The sequence below is a fragment of the Cherax quadricarinatus genome, chromosome 36 (assembly GCF_038502225.1).
Source record: "Cherax quadricarinatus isolate ZL_2023a chromosome 36, ASM3850222v1, whole genome shotgun sequence".
Taxonomy (NCBI): Eukaryota; Metazoa; Arthropoda; class Malacostraca; order Decapoda; family Parastacidae; genus Cherax; species Cherax quadricarinatus.
In genome coordinates, this window is record NC_091327.1 from 28,050,079 (window position 1) to 28,065,267 (window position 15,189).

Sequence of the window (15,189 nt, forward strand, 5' to 3'; positions counted from 1 at the left end):
CTCAACACCCCTCTTCCTCCCTCACTCCTCCCGGGTTTTCACTCTCATGTTGTTTATTTGCTTAGCCTGCGATCAGTAGCGTCGCCACCACCACCACACAAACATCTTGGCATCTAGGCAAGATGTAGTTAGAATACTTTGGCATCGATATCTTCTGAAAACTTTTCAAATGTGATCGAGTATTATTCATTAGTATCTAAAGTAGAGCATCAAATAAAGGGGATCACCTGAGTTGAGCACAAGATGTCTTTAAGCTGTATGATGTCTTGTGGCTTCTCTATTGAACGTGCCGTGCTATATAGATTGTAAACTGAGCACAATATAGTCCACTGCACCAAAGGACGTGTTTCCATATTTCAAGCCATCTGAAATAATCTCACATTTTCAAAAGATTATGACCAACCCTACTTGACACATCTTCATAAGAACACTGAGATAAAGAGAGCTGTAAAACACTTTTAGTGCTAAAGAGTTGTCAAAGAAGACTCACATAAGCAAGTTAAGACGACTTCAAAATATATGAATATATAACTAGTGATAGATAACATTAGCAAGAGCAATACCAACAGTTGAGTAAACGTGACTACGAGGTCCAGATTGTGAACACCAGAGAATCCCTCCAAACTTTGTTTAACAAGAACAAGAATTCTATTGTTATCAAACAAAATTACTGACACCTTCAACATGTATTTCCGCTTCTTGAATACTCGCCACATTATATTATTTATGATTAGCTTGTCTGTAGTTTATACCATAGTTTCGCATGAAATAGATTTATACAACCTATTCAGCGGAACGATGATGCTAATGAACAACCAATCAGGTGATACCAAAAATATGACAAGTGTTGTTGTGCCTGGTAATGCAGCTGTCTCAGAGTCCTTACAGATTCTCGAAAAATCAGCTACAGACTGGAAAATGATACTGTTTTGGGAATCTTGGTCAACAGTTCTCTGGAATGAAAGGTGCATTTCTGTTTTTCTTCCTCCTCATATGTAGTGATAAAAGATCTAGGTACTGTTGTTGAATAAGGAAATATGTTTACGTAGTTTCTTCAGCAAGACCTTATTGTTGTTAGAAGGATTTTTCAGTACTCCAGGATAAGGAAAATGTATAGTGTTGGTCAGAAATTTTCTTATTACCCCAAAATTTCCGTGCAATAACTTGAGAATGTCTTCTGATTGGCTGCAAACTTTCAACTTTGTCGTCTCTTATGACTTCGAAAGTTCGAATTATTAAGGCATGGATATCAAATAGAGCTTCTAATGAATTATTTGAAAGGGACTCTTATGATTACCTTAGAACTTTCAACACAGATGAATCCTGTTTAGAAAAAGGCTCAGAGTGATACTGGAGAATATAAATGTTAATTTTCTAATGTTATTTAACAAATTGTCAGGTAATTATTTACAGTGTGATAACTTTAGAGACACGTGCATCCTGGTATATAAAATAATTTAAGTTTTACGTTGTGTAGGCGCAAATTTGTCAGTATAATAAAATAGTTAAGAATGGAAATTATTGACTTCCATTCGATAACTCGAAAGTGCCTCTTCTAATCAACTTCAAACTTTTACCACTGGTGTATTTTCCGAAAAATATATATATCTGCATTGTCAATGGCCTGTACAAATCCTAATTTGTCAGTTTTAATGAACAAATTATGATACTGGTTTTCGTGAAATATCTGAAGGAAGGTACGTCTGAACGTCTTCAAACTTCCAAAGTTGGAATGTCTTGTTTAGCGTAATATTCAGATTTGTTTTCAGTGTGTTACTTTCAATATTCCAGTTTATAAAAAGATGAAATACTGGATAATAGGATCTTGTCTGAGAATGCGTCTTAATAATGACTATAAGTTTTCAGGGCCTTCATATTATTTTTACCTCACTAAGTTTTTATTCATTTCTCTTTAGGCGTTTAAAGAATATTAATTTTTATCAAAACCTTTAATAATTTTTGACAAGCTAAATTCAAACATTTAAGATTAATTCCAGTAGCACATCTGACAAAATAAATATACAATTTTCTTTATATTAATTTAAGTTTTTCCTTCATAAGGGAGACCAGCCCCTCAAGGAAGCCAGTTTCCATGACACTGCCCACCAAGTTTCGCTCTTCGCGAAATTCTTAAGAACATTAAAATGCACCTTTTTATATTATTAGTGTTCCCCTGTGTTTAGCTCTAGCTCCTGAGTTTATTTGTTATTATTGTATAAGTAAGCGTTGTAGTGTGTACATCTGAAATACTTGGCTGTTTTTAATTGTTGATTTCTAGGTCCTGGATCTAATTATTTTCAAAGATTTCTGCATTAGAACTTATGCTGCACTCCGGGGTTATGGGATACAGGGGATATCTTTTTCGGATCACATAGAGTCCAAAACAAGTCTAGTTTAGGAAGTAATCCTTCCCTAAGCAATGCCAACTTAATCTTGAAAAAAATAATGTCTAACCATAAAAAAAAAAAATGGATCATACAACCACAGTAAAAATATTCAGTTCCCTTACCTAAATATTGTTCACCTCATGTGTACTAAAGGTATTCTGAAATGAGTCTTTTTCCCCTCAAATCAATTTTTGTGAAGTTAAATGCCTTAACCCTCAGCATCAACTTCAAAGTTAAATGCGAAGGTGAAGTATTGATAAGAATGAACAATAGCTCTTTCACTTACATCATATACATAAAAAATATCCAAGCAATAAATTCTACGTGTCTGAGTAAAATATTGAGCTCCTTATTGGTTTATAAAAGTTGGAAACGAAATTAATAAAATGATGTGTACACACTGACAAGTCACTATTATTATAATCAAGGGGGAAGCGCTAAACCCGGAGGATTATACAGCGCCTGGGGGGGGGGATGTGGAAGGCATTCAGGCTTAATTCGGGGAACTGGAGCACAGATCCAATTCCCTAAATCAAGAGCCCCTCACCAACATCAAGGAACCTTCCTTGAGGGGGATTTATCTGTAAATAAATGCTTGCTCCGAACAGGAATTTCTCATAACGAGGTAATTTTTTTTTTTTTTTTTTTTTTTAATTTTTCAACCATTAACTATCACAAATAATTTACTAATTACAGTAAAATAAGTAATTGTTCAACGGCCAAAGCACATTTTAATCATTATTATTTATTCATGTTTAATTCCTGAAGCAACGCAACAATTTAAAATTCTCCTAAACAGCTTCAAGAAGGAAAAAAATCAACTCTTCATAAGAATTGACTTTGCGTGACAGCATCAAAGTCTTCCTTTCCAGCTTCGTTGGGGCTACTGCCACAGAGCTGCTGCAGGAAGGTTGCCCGAAATGGAAGTGCAACGTCACCATGGACAGAAGCTACGCTGGCACCGCTGACGCTATTATTTTCCCCGCCTTAGGGTAGGTACTCATCTTCCAGCAGTCACTATTTGCCTCTCTACTAATTAAAATCATTAGTGCCTTTATTTATCTTCATTTTAATTTTTTCTCGATGGATGGTCTTTTAGCAGTTTTTCAAGAGGCTCTCTGTCAGTACATTAATGTCCAGAATAATTTGAGACTACTAAGGTTATTTAAAACTTAATTTGTGTTTAATCATTACACTTCGAACAGAATTTTCATCAGGCGTAAAAATATACCCTGATTTCATATCCTTTGGCAGGTTCAGTCCATCGAATTTGCCACGAATGCCCAGGCCACAGTACCAGCGCTGGGTGTTTTTAGAGATGGAACCACCAACAGGAATATATGCAGTAGAAGGCGCCAATAATCTTAGGGCTCACAATATGAGCCATATTGTCAACTGGACCATGACCTACCACTCAGAATCAGACATCGTTGGCTTCTATGGTTTCTTTCTCTCACTCGGAACCACAGTCATGTAAGTGCCCCTTAAGGGGCTGTGAGAGGCGAAGGGATATAAATACTAATAGAGCATTCATTGTCCATTATTACTATGTAAGAATGTTGCCTTACAGTGGACTTTTTCATTGTTCTCTCTTTTAGGCCGTTGCGCCCCAACCTAATGTCCCAGCACGGCGAGGCTATGAGGCGGTACAAGAGAGCGCTGGAGCAAGGTGACACTTTAGAGAAAGTGATGGGCCCGTCATGGAGAAGCTTCGTCAAGAGGCCCAGGGTGGTGGCCTGGATGTCCAGCCACTGTCCCACTAATTCCAGAAGGGAGGACTACGTTGCTGAGCTTTCTAAATACATCACTGTTGACAAGTAAATATACTCTTCCTTAGTTTAATACAACAAACCATTGTTTATAAATTCATTATGTGAACGAAAACCAATGCAAAATATTTTGACTGTGAACGACGTTATAATATTTCGATGGCAATGGTGAAATTTTATCAGTTAGTGATAATGTGTGTTCACACTAGTGCAAACACTAGTATACAGTGTTCACACTAATACCCATAGTGTTCACACTAGTACACAGAGTGTTCACACTAGTGCACACAGTGTTCACACTAATACCCATAGTGTTCACTCTAGTACACACAGTGTTCACACTAGTGCACACAGTGTTCACACTAATACACAGTGCTCACACTAATACAAAGTATTCACACTAGTAAACGCAGTGTTCACACTTGTAAACACAGTGTTCACACTAGTACACACAATGTTCCCACTGGTACACACAGTGTTCACACTAGTACACAGTGTTCAGACTAGCACAACACAGTATTCACACTAGTACACACAATGCTCAGACTAGTACATACAGTGTTCACACTAGTACACATAATGTTCACACTGGTACACACAGTGGCCAGACTAGTACACACAGTGTTCACACTAGTACACACAATGTTCCCACTGGTACACACAATGTTCACACTAGTACACAGTGTTCACACTAGTACATACAGTGTTCATAATAGTACACACAATGTTCACACTGGTACACACAGTGGTCATACTAGTGCACACAATGCTCACACTAGTACACACTGTACACACTAGTACACACAGTGTTGACAGTAATACACACAGTGTTCACACTGACTTGTTTGGAAGCGGTTGCATTCCACACCAACAATGATTAAGTGACAGCCTGCAATAATCTCTATTTCACTTTTGTGTTCAGTTATTCACTTTTTGCACATCAGTACTCACACTTCCATTTGTGTAAATGAATAATATTTAAACGAAGCTCCAGTAATTCAGTAAGTGGACCTGAGGAAAGGCAGTTCAGTCACATTGATTAAAATTGATCTGTTGTCGAAGTTTACTATATATTTTTTTTTATTATAACTGTAATAAATAGAGGCTACATAATAATATACGATTAGATTAAGCCGAGTTTCTTTTGGATTAACATAAACGGAGACCTGGAATGACCTGACTTGGTCTAATATTACCTAAGATAAAGAGAATACCATAAGAGTAACTCAATTTACCATTATCAAACTAAGAAAATTAGAGTAGAAAAGCAAAAATAACTTAAGCTGTCTCCCACATTTTTTTTCGCTTTCCTTTATAGGTATGGGGCTTGTGGGGATAAGGAGTGCAAAAAATATTCAACTGGGCCGCTGTTACATTCCTGCTGGAAGAACGTAATTACTGGAAACTACTCCTTCTACCTCTCCATGGAAAACAATTTATGTGATGAATACATAACAGAGAAGGTCTACAACGCCTTCTCATACAACCTCGTCCCCGTCGTCTGGGGAGGTAAGAATGGAGAACTGGGGGTGTGGATAGATGTATGTGTACTTATCCCTTTGCTTATTTGTACCTTCTTAACTGTACGGAGGTTGATCTCCATGTTTGAGTCCCACCTCTTAGTATCTCTTTTGATTATCCCTTAAACTCCCTGGATTCTGTCACTGAGTAATATGATTAAGACATTTGTAAAAACTGTGAATGTTTGCTTGAGAGAAGTGTCACAGGCGCAGCAGGCATTTCCAGTCTAATGCAAGGACACGATTACGAAAACATTTTTTGAGAAGTAGTCAGTGGAAGAGGTGAAGAGATATAGTGATTGTAGCCGTGGTCGCATGGAAACGTAACCTACTGGTGGAAGTAGGTCATGCCCATAAGGAGGACCAGAAATTAGCAATGGAGTTCTAGAAAATATTCTCTATATTAGTAATGTCTGTCTCATCTTATGAGTATAATCTACTTCCACACCATTATAAACATCTCCATCATGGACAAGAGCCTGCAATGTTGGCGAAGCGCCTCAGAAGTGTAGATAACCTGGTGTTTCATACAAGTTTTCTTTATCAACTTTGAATCGACAGTGTATACTTTTGATCTGAAATGCCTTATGCATTGTTATCTTTTAGGTGGAACTCTCTTGTCAGGTAAATCCATACTGAATCATTATTCTTATGATTAGGGGAGGTTACTTAAGGAGGCTGCTTATCATAAACGTTGGATTTGGAAGGTAGGTGTGAAAAGCGACGTTTAAAATTAGTAGTCTCTGAACTTACAGGTAGTGACTACGCTAAGTTCCTGCCACCACACTCTTACATCAACGCCCGACACTACCACCCACAAGAACTGGCCCGCCTCCTGACCAGACTACACCAAGACCCCGTGGCCTATGGAAGGTAAGTAGGTGGCCCGTAACAGGGAAAACACTATCATGGCTTCCTGTGACCTGTCTCTCATCAATACCATATGAATTTCCTCAGGTATCACCTCTGGCGCGGATACTTCCAGGTTATGAATAAAGGCAACTTGTGTGAGCTTTGTTACCGCCTGCATACTGACACAACATCCAGCTACCACACAGACATTTCTGAGTGGAGGATGAGGAGCGGCAGGTGCCTGATGGCTCCCAGCAATATGTTCAACAAGACGTTAGGTATGGATAGCTGGAGGTCGGTCATTTACTCTCACTACGAGAACCTAACCAACGTTGGTTTTGGCCTTTGATTCTCGAAGTTACAATGAACACTGTTCTAAAGATTGATTACAGTATTTGCAGCAAGAAAAGAAATCTGAAGGTATATAATAGCCTCTGCAGTGAAGCGTTTTTATTGCTCAACCAGATTAATTTTCTTTCTAGTGATAATATAATTTCAGCGCCAATGAATCAGCATGTGTGTATTCAAGTATTTTGCGCTAGAATTTAATAAAAAAAATTGAATTTATGTATTATTAAATTATATCACTTGTTCCTTTTTTAAGATTTCTCATAAATATAATGTCATATACTTAATAAAGTTATTAATTTGCTCTCACATGGAGTGATGAGCAGGATTTTTTTCCCTTTCCTCCCAGGTATTCTATCTGTTAGTCTTAGATATGTTTATAGTATGGGTCTTTCAGTAGTATCTATCTATTATTATTATTAGTATCTATTATTATTAAAATATGTTTTGGATTCGTCTTAACCTGTTAATGTGATCTTTTAAAATAAAAGCTTGAACCTGTTGTGCTCAATCCGAACACCAAGAACAGTTTCTAGGATTGTTTCTTGAACTGTATGCTTTAAAAAAAACCTCTTTATAATTACTGCTGCTTTCGTTCGGCTATGAAGCAGTCTTCATGTCAACAGATATGACAGTCTCTTTTCAGTGTTGATATCTTGGTAAATGCGATGCGTCTAGTGAATATGTATTGTTATTGTATCCAACTTGTTAAATATTAGTGTGTGGTCTGGTGCAGTAGAACTCATCGTCAAGTGTAGATTTTGGAACGGCGAATATTTTCTAAAACTATAATGCTAACTTCTGGCCCACTTTAAGGACAAAAAATATTTCCACTAGTGGGTCCCACCCACCTGTATCACCCCATCAACATTTGCTCTTTTCCTCATCATTTGTAAGTCCATTGTTCAGTGCATGGTTTATTATAAGGGCCTGATCTACCTCCACTAATGGCTCCCGTCAACATGTGATGAGGTTTTCCAACTACTGCACCTCTCATCTGGCTCCAGAATCCAAGTCTTCTTCCTCAAGCCTCAGTATTAGATTAGCAACTGCTGCGCAGGTGCACCTGTTATTCATTACTCATCATTTCCCATTGACACGTGTTACGTATGGTTGGCTGTAACTGGTGATAAATCATAGGTTATTGGGACTTAAAAAAGTGTAAAAAATTAAGGGCTTTAATATATAAATATACACTGTATGTATTTTTTTGAACAAATCGTCCATATCCCACCGAGGCACTGTGACCTAAAAAGAAAAATGAAAGTTTTTCTTTTTACAGACAAAGCTCGTCACCTAGCGGTGAAGGCACCATATTCAGATTTCCTTTTAGCTGTTCCCAATTACTCCCTGGGCACTCGACTCGACCCACAGGCCATTCGGATTGGTGTTGCTCTCGCCTAACCGCCCCCATACTCACCGAACACAGGTATATTTGCGGCAGGGCGTTGGTTGATCAATTTGGACTTCATGGTCTCGTGTGTCATACATTAGAAAGGAAATATGCTAGACATAAGGAAGTTAACGACATCATAAAGAGAAGCCTCGCCACAGCCGATTGCCCAGCTGAACGGGAACCCCAAGTACAGAGGTCTGACGGAAGTCAAAATCGTCCTGATGCAGTCACTACGCTACCCTGGAAGGATGGTAAGCAGATTGCCTGGGACTACACCTGTACTGCCACTTTGGCAAACACCTGCTTTCCATACTCTGAAGCTGAAGTGGGTGGAACTGCCAGATACAGGGAGACCAAGAAGATCCATAAATATGAAGGCCTGAGCTCTTGCTATAACTTCCTCCCAGTAGGGCCGGAGACCCTTGGAGCATGGGGCAAGTGTGCTCTAAAGTTCCTGAAAGACCTGGGTGAAAAGCTCGTCACAGAAACTAAGGATCACAGAGTGGCTAGCGTTCACTTTCAGAGACTCAGTGTTGCAATCCAGAGGGAAAATGCCTGCAGCATTCTGGGCACGTGGCCAACCGCCGGAGAGCTGGACGAAGTATTCGAGATTACCAATTGTATTTTTGTCAATATATATATATAGTGATGGCCAGTGCCATCACTGAATGGGAGACTCTTGCTGCTCCAGCACCAAACCTAGTGCAGCACTGGCCTACAAACAGTCAAGTTGGGATAGCCCCATCACTGAAAAGGTGCTTGTCAACATGCTTAGGGCTGTAACATCAGACAGGGAGACTGCCTCTCTCCAAGTGAGTGCACATCACTCTGGGGACTTCCTCCAAACAGTTCCTATTTCGGCAATGGGAACACGCCTTGACCCTTAGACCCTCTGTATTGCAATGGCTTTCCGCCTTGCTGCTTCAGTTCACATGGAATATACGTGTATACGGTCTACCTGGTCTTAACTGTTTCAAAACCAAGGGCTGGCATGCAAGACACAATGAAGTCAACGACATCATAAAGAGAAACCTTGCTACACCTCAATGCCCAGCCGAAAGAGAGCCCCAATCACTAGCAGTCAACAATACCCACAACTCAGCAAACTGCCCCGACGGAATCACCATCTAACCTTGAAAGAATGGCAAGCTCTTAGCATGGGACTATACCTGTGTGTCAAAGCTGGCTGACACCTACATCCATCACAGTGTCTCAATTTGTCCCAGTGGGATCAGAAACCTTGGGATCATGGGGGAAAAATGCCACACGTTTCCTTAAAGAATTAGGTTCCAAACTCATCGACACCATCAGGGATCCAAGGGCAGCCACTTTCATGTTCCAGCGCCTCAGCGTCGCCATCCACAGGGTAAATGCATGCTTCATACTGGGCTCACGTCCGGCTTTCGAGGAGCTGGAGGAGATTCATAATCTTTGGTATTTTGTACCAATATATCCATATCTATAAATATATTAAACAACCACGGTGACATCACACATCCTTGTCTAAGGCCTACTTTTACTGGGAAATAATTTCCCTCTTTCCTACATACTCTAACTTGAGCCTCACTATCCTCGTAAAAACTCTTCACTGCTTTCAGTAACCTACCTCCTACACCATACACTTGCAACATCTGCCACATTGCCCCCCTATCCACCCTGTCATACGCCTTTTCCAAATCCATAAATGCCACAAAGACCTCTTTAGCCTTATCTAAATACTGTTCACTTATATGTTTCACTGTAAACACCTGGTCCACACACCCCCTTCCTTTCCTAAAGCCTCCTTGTTCATCTGCTATCCTATTCTCAGTCTTACTCTTAATTCTTTCAATAATAACTCTACCATACACTTTACCAGGTATACTCAGCAGACTTATCCCCCTATAATTTTTGCACTCTCTTTTATCCCCTTTGCCTTTATACAAAGGAACTATGCATGCTCTCTGCCAATCCCTAGGTACCTTACCCTCTTCCATACATTTATTAAATAATTGCACCAACCACTCCAAAACTATATCCCCACCTGCTTTTAACATTTCTATCTTTATCCCATCAATCCCGGCTGCCTTACCCCCTTTCATTTTACCTACTGCCTCACGAACTTCCCCCACACTCACAACTGGCTCTTCCTCACTCCTACACGATGTTATTCCTCCTTGTCCTATACACGAAATCACAGCTTCCCTATCTTCATCAACATTTAACAATTCCTCAAAATATGCAAGGAATTCGCGAGAGCAGGAGAAATATACACTATTATATATATATATATATATATATATATATATATGTATATATATATATATATATATATATATATATGTATATATATATATATATATATGTATATATATATATATATATATGTCGTGCCGAATATGTAAAACTGGTCAATTAGCAAGAACTCATTTAAAATTAAGTCCTTTCTAAAAATTTCTCTTATACGTTTAAAGATATATTTTTTTCGTTAATGTTGATGAAAAAATTTATAATTTTGCACCAAAAGAATCTTAGAAAACTTACCTAACCTTATTATAACAAGAACAATTTATTTTAGCGTAACTCAACTGAATATATTTTAGATTTGTTTACAATAATTTAATATTTAACAAACACAGTGAAATATATTTTTTCGTTAGGTTCAGAATGATTTTGGCGAAATTATTGCATACACAAATTTTCACTTGTCCTATATGGCAAGATGAGCGTTGCTATTTAAGCCAAGATAGCAAGTTCTGCCTATTCGGCACGACATATATATATATGTATATGTATATGTCGTGCCGAATAGGTAAAACTGATCAGTTAGCAAGAACTCGTTTAAAATTAAGTCCTTTCTTAAATTTTCTCTTATATGCTTAAAGATATATTTTTTCACTTACGTTAATGTAAAAATTAATAATTTTATACCAAAAGAATCTTAGAAAACTTGCGTAACATTATTATAACAAGCGCAATTTAATTTAGCCTAATCCAACTAAATATATTTTAGATAAGTTTACAATAATTTAGTAATAAACAAAGGCAACGAATTTTTTTTTTCTTTAGGTTCAGAATGATTTTTGCGAAATTATCGCTTGCCTTATTCGGCAAGAAAAGCGTTGCAATTTAATCCAAAATAGCAAGTTTTTGGCTTAAATAGCATATAATTAGAACAAAATAGCATATAGCAGTGTCTGACAAGTTGTGTACGAATGGTATATAATACCGACAACTTGTCGGTATTATATACCATTCGTACACAACTTGTCAGACACTGCAACATCATGGAATCTTAATTCTGAGGACATGTACATAACCTTCACGACTACGACATCTACTACTACAACTAACCCATCTCTTTGGGAAGGACCTACTTCCACTGGGGAATCCCGCCTACCAGTGAATATGCCCTCGTCTGCTACACCTGACGTTACTATATAAGCGCCAGGGTCCTTTCTTCTGCTTCAGAATCTCCACGACTATGGTGCTCTTCGCACCTACTCCTAGGTTGAGGGACTGATTACCTCATCTTCTGTACATAGTTCTACTGTCTTCAAGTTATGTTCTAGAATTTGTATTGATAAAGCCACTGGATGGCGAAACGTCTACAATAAAGATACCCAGATGCTGCACATGTGTCTTAATCTCAAAATAGCATATAATCAGAACACTCAAAAATCACCATCGTTGCGAGCACAAATTCAGTAATGACAATTTATAAACCTTTATGAAAGACCGTAACAGTTCCATATGTTGTTGAAGTACACTTATTACTGAGAGTAACTCACTTTCACTCATTCAGTTATTCTCTCTCTCTCTCTCTCTCTCTCTACCCTTATCGGTGCATGTAGACTGATCACTAACCTGACAGTTTCTCCGAGTGAGAGAAAGTGGCCATAGAAGGCAGCGATGTCTGATTCCGTGTGATAGGTCATAATCCAATTGATGTGAAGGCTCAGGTTGTTCACCCTGTCTCCAACGGTGGTTATTAGCGAGTTGGGTGCTGAAAAAGGTGCCTCCACCTCCACCCACACCCAACGCTGGCACGGCGGCCTAGGTGGAAGTTCACTGGTGTTGAACCTGACAAAGGTCGCGAGAATGCGAGTGTAGGTTTGAATCCGACGAAGTGAAGGATTTTCCTGAAAGTTATTCTCGAAATTTGTAGGTTTAAAAGCCCTTCAATGGGAGATCTAAAGAAGCATTTTCAATGTATTACAGGGAAATAAAGAAGCTGGAAGAATATCAGGCAACAGTAATAGGTATCCCACTTACTATGAGATTCAAAGACCCTGTAATATCCCGATTAACTCATAATAAAGCCCTTCAAAGAGAATGCAAGACACTCTCGAGGCAGCCTCGCCAACCTACTTATAGGCGACGAAGAGAATAGCGTTGGTGAAGTTGCACTTCCATTTCGGGCAGCCTTCCGCCTTCAACCCAGTGGCGTTTGTCGTTCCAAATCTAGAAATGAAGATGCAGTTAACGCTCTATATATATATATATGTATATACTTATATTTATTTCGGCCTTAGTGCTACCAAGAAAAATATCTGCCCATTATTACTCCAAGTCACTAACATTCCTTATTAACCTGGATCACCTGAACTTAATCAAGGGATAACCCAAAACAAGGTTTTCAAACCTAATTTTTGTTTCTCGAGGCATCTGAGAATCTCATTTTTTTAAATCTAACAAAATCTATTTAATGGAGCATATATTTCAAGAGATCGTTTACCCTTAAATTATTAAATAAATAAAAACCTTATCTTAAGAAAATAAACAATAACATAAAGTTCTTTGTTGTTATCATTTAATTTTACGTTTCCTCATTCAAAATAATTTTAGTATCGTTGATATACCAATTTACAGTAAAAAAAAAATGGCAAGACTCTTTCCCTTCAAATCCACGTATATGAAAGAAGAAAATATACAAATTTTTAATTATTCTAATTGCATAATATAATAATTCATAATACATGCACTGCATACGGTATTTACAAAAGTACTTTCAGGTATTAGAACTACCTTCTAATATTTTGTCGCTCTATTTACTGCAATTTCTTTAATCTAAGGGGTAGAGGTAGAACGCCCATTTAAAATGCATATTCACTCAATAATTTTTTGGCTGATTTCAAAAATTATATTCCTAGATGCCTAAGGAATCAAAAAATATCAGGGTATATCGGCAAGCATGATGATACCGCTGCTCAGTATTAGCAAGATATCCAGAGACGAGCGCAGTCTTCTATAACACTGCTAAAACCTGAGATTAATCAATCAGACAAGGAGTCATTGTAATGATATTTCCTCTTTTACCCTACGAACCTCACACAACTTGACCTCACACCAATTGTGAATGAGATATAACCCAAAGTTTGACATTCTAAATTTTGACAACTTTCACAGATAATGTACTCACCTATTTGTACTCACCTATTTGTGGTTGCAGGGGTCGAGTCCCAGCTCCTGGCCCCGCCTCTTCACCGGTTGCTACTAGACCCTCTCTCTCCCCGCTCCATGAGCTTTATCAAACCTCGTCTTAAAACTGTGTATGGTTCCTGCCTCCACTACGTCATTTTCTAGGCTATTCCACTGCCTTACAACTCTATGACTGAAGAAATACTTCATACTATCTCTCTGACTCATTTGTGTCTTCAACTTCCAATTGTGGCCTCTTGTTTCTGTGTCCCCTCCCTGGAACATCCTGTCCTTGTCCACCTTGTCTATTCCACGCAGTATTTTATATGTCGTTATCATGTCTCCCCTGACCCTCCTGTCCTCCAGTGTCGTCAGGCCGATTTCCCTTAATCTTTCTTCATAGGACATTCCCCTTAGCTCTGGAACTAACCTTGTTGCAAACCTTTGTACTTTCTCTAGTTTCTTGACGTGCTTTATCAAGTGCGGGTTCCAAACAGGTGCTGCATACTCCAGTATGGGCCTGACATACAGGGTGTACAGTGTCTTGAATGATTCCTTACTAAGGTGTCGGAATGCTGTTCTCAGGTTTGCCAGGCGCCCATATGCTGCAGCAGTTATCTGATTGATGTGTGCTTCCGGAGACATGCTCGGTGTTATACTCACCCCAAGATCTTTCTCCTTGAGTGAGGTTTGCAGTCTTTGGCCACCTAGCCTATACTCTGTCTGTGGTCTTCTGTGCCCTTCCCCTATCTTCATGACTTTGCATTTGGCAGGATTAAATTCGAGAAGCCATTTGCTGGACCAGGTGTCCAGTCTGTCCAGGTCTCTTTGAAGTCCTGCCTGGTCCTCATCAGATTTAATTCTCCTCATTAACTTCACATCATCTGCAAACAGGGACACTTCTGAGTCTAACCCTTCCGTCATGTCGTTCACATATACCAAAAATAGCACTGGTCCTAGGACCGACCCCTGTGGGACCCCGCTCGTCACAGGTGCCCACTGTGATACATCATTACGTACCATGACTCGTTGTTGCCTCCCTGTCAGGTATTCTCTGATCCATTGCAGTGCCCTTCCTGTTATATGCGCCTGATGCTCTAGCTTCTGCACTAATCTCTTGTGAGGAACTGTGTCAAAGGCCTTCTTGCAGTCCAAGAAGATGCAATCAACCCACCCCTCTCTCTCTTGTCTTACTTCTGTTATTTTATCATAAAACTCCAGAAGGTTTGTGACACAGGATTTGCCTTCCGTGAATCCGTGCTGGTTGGCATTTATACTCCTGTTCCGTTCCAGGTGCTCCACCACTCTCCTCCTGATAATCTTCTCCATTATTTTGCATACTATACACGTCAATGACACAGGTCTATAGTTTAGTGCCTCTTTTCTCTCTCCTTTTTTGAAAATGGGAACTACATTTGCCGTCTTCCATACCTCAGGTAGTTGCCCAGTTTCCAGGGATGTGTTGAAGATTGTGGTAAGTGGTACGCACAACATATCTGCTCCCTCTCTAAGGACCC

General features: G+C 39.1%; 1 protein-coding gene across 1 annotated transcript; it reads left to right on the forward strand.

Annotated features, from left to right (window-relative positions):
* The first annotated feature begins 281 nt into the window (after positions 1-281).
* LOC128691288 (alpha-(1,3)-fucosyltransferase C) lies at positions 282-7,218 on the forward strand. Its single transcript, XM_053780117.2, has 7 exons — positions 282-965; positions 3,260-3,379; positions 3,642-3,860; positions 3,986-4,204; positions 5,475-5,665; positions 6,432-6,549; positions 6,634-7,218. The coding sequence occupies exons 1-7, from the start codon at positions 685-687 to the stop codon at positions 6,875-6,877; spliced, it is 1,392 nt and encodes a 463-aa protein (XP_053636092.2). The 5' UTR covers positions 282-684; the 3' UTR covers positions 6,878-7,218.
* The last annotated feature ends 7,971 nt before the right edge of the window (positions 7,219-15,189 follow it).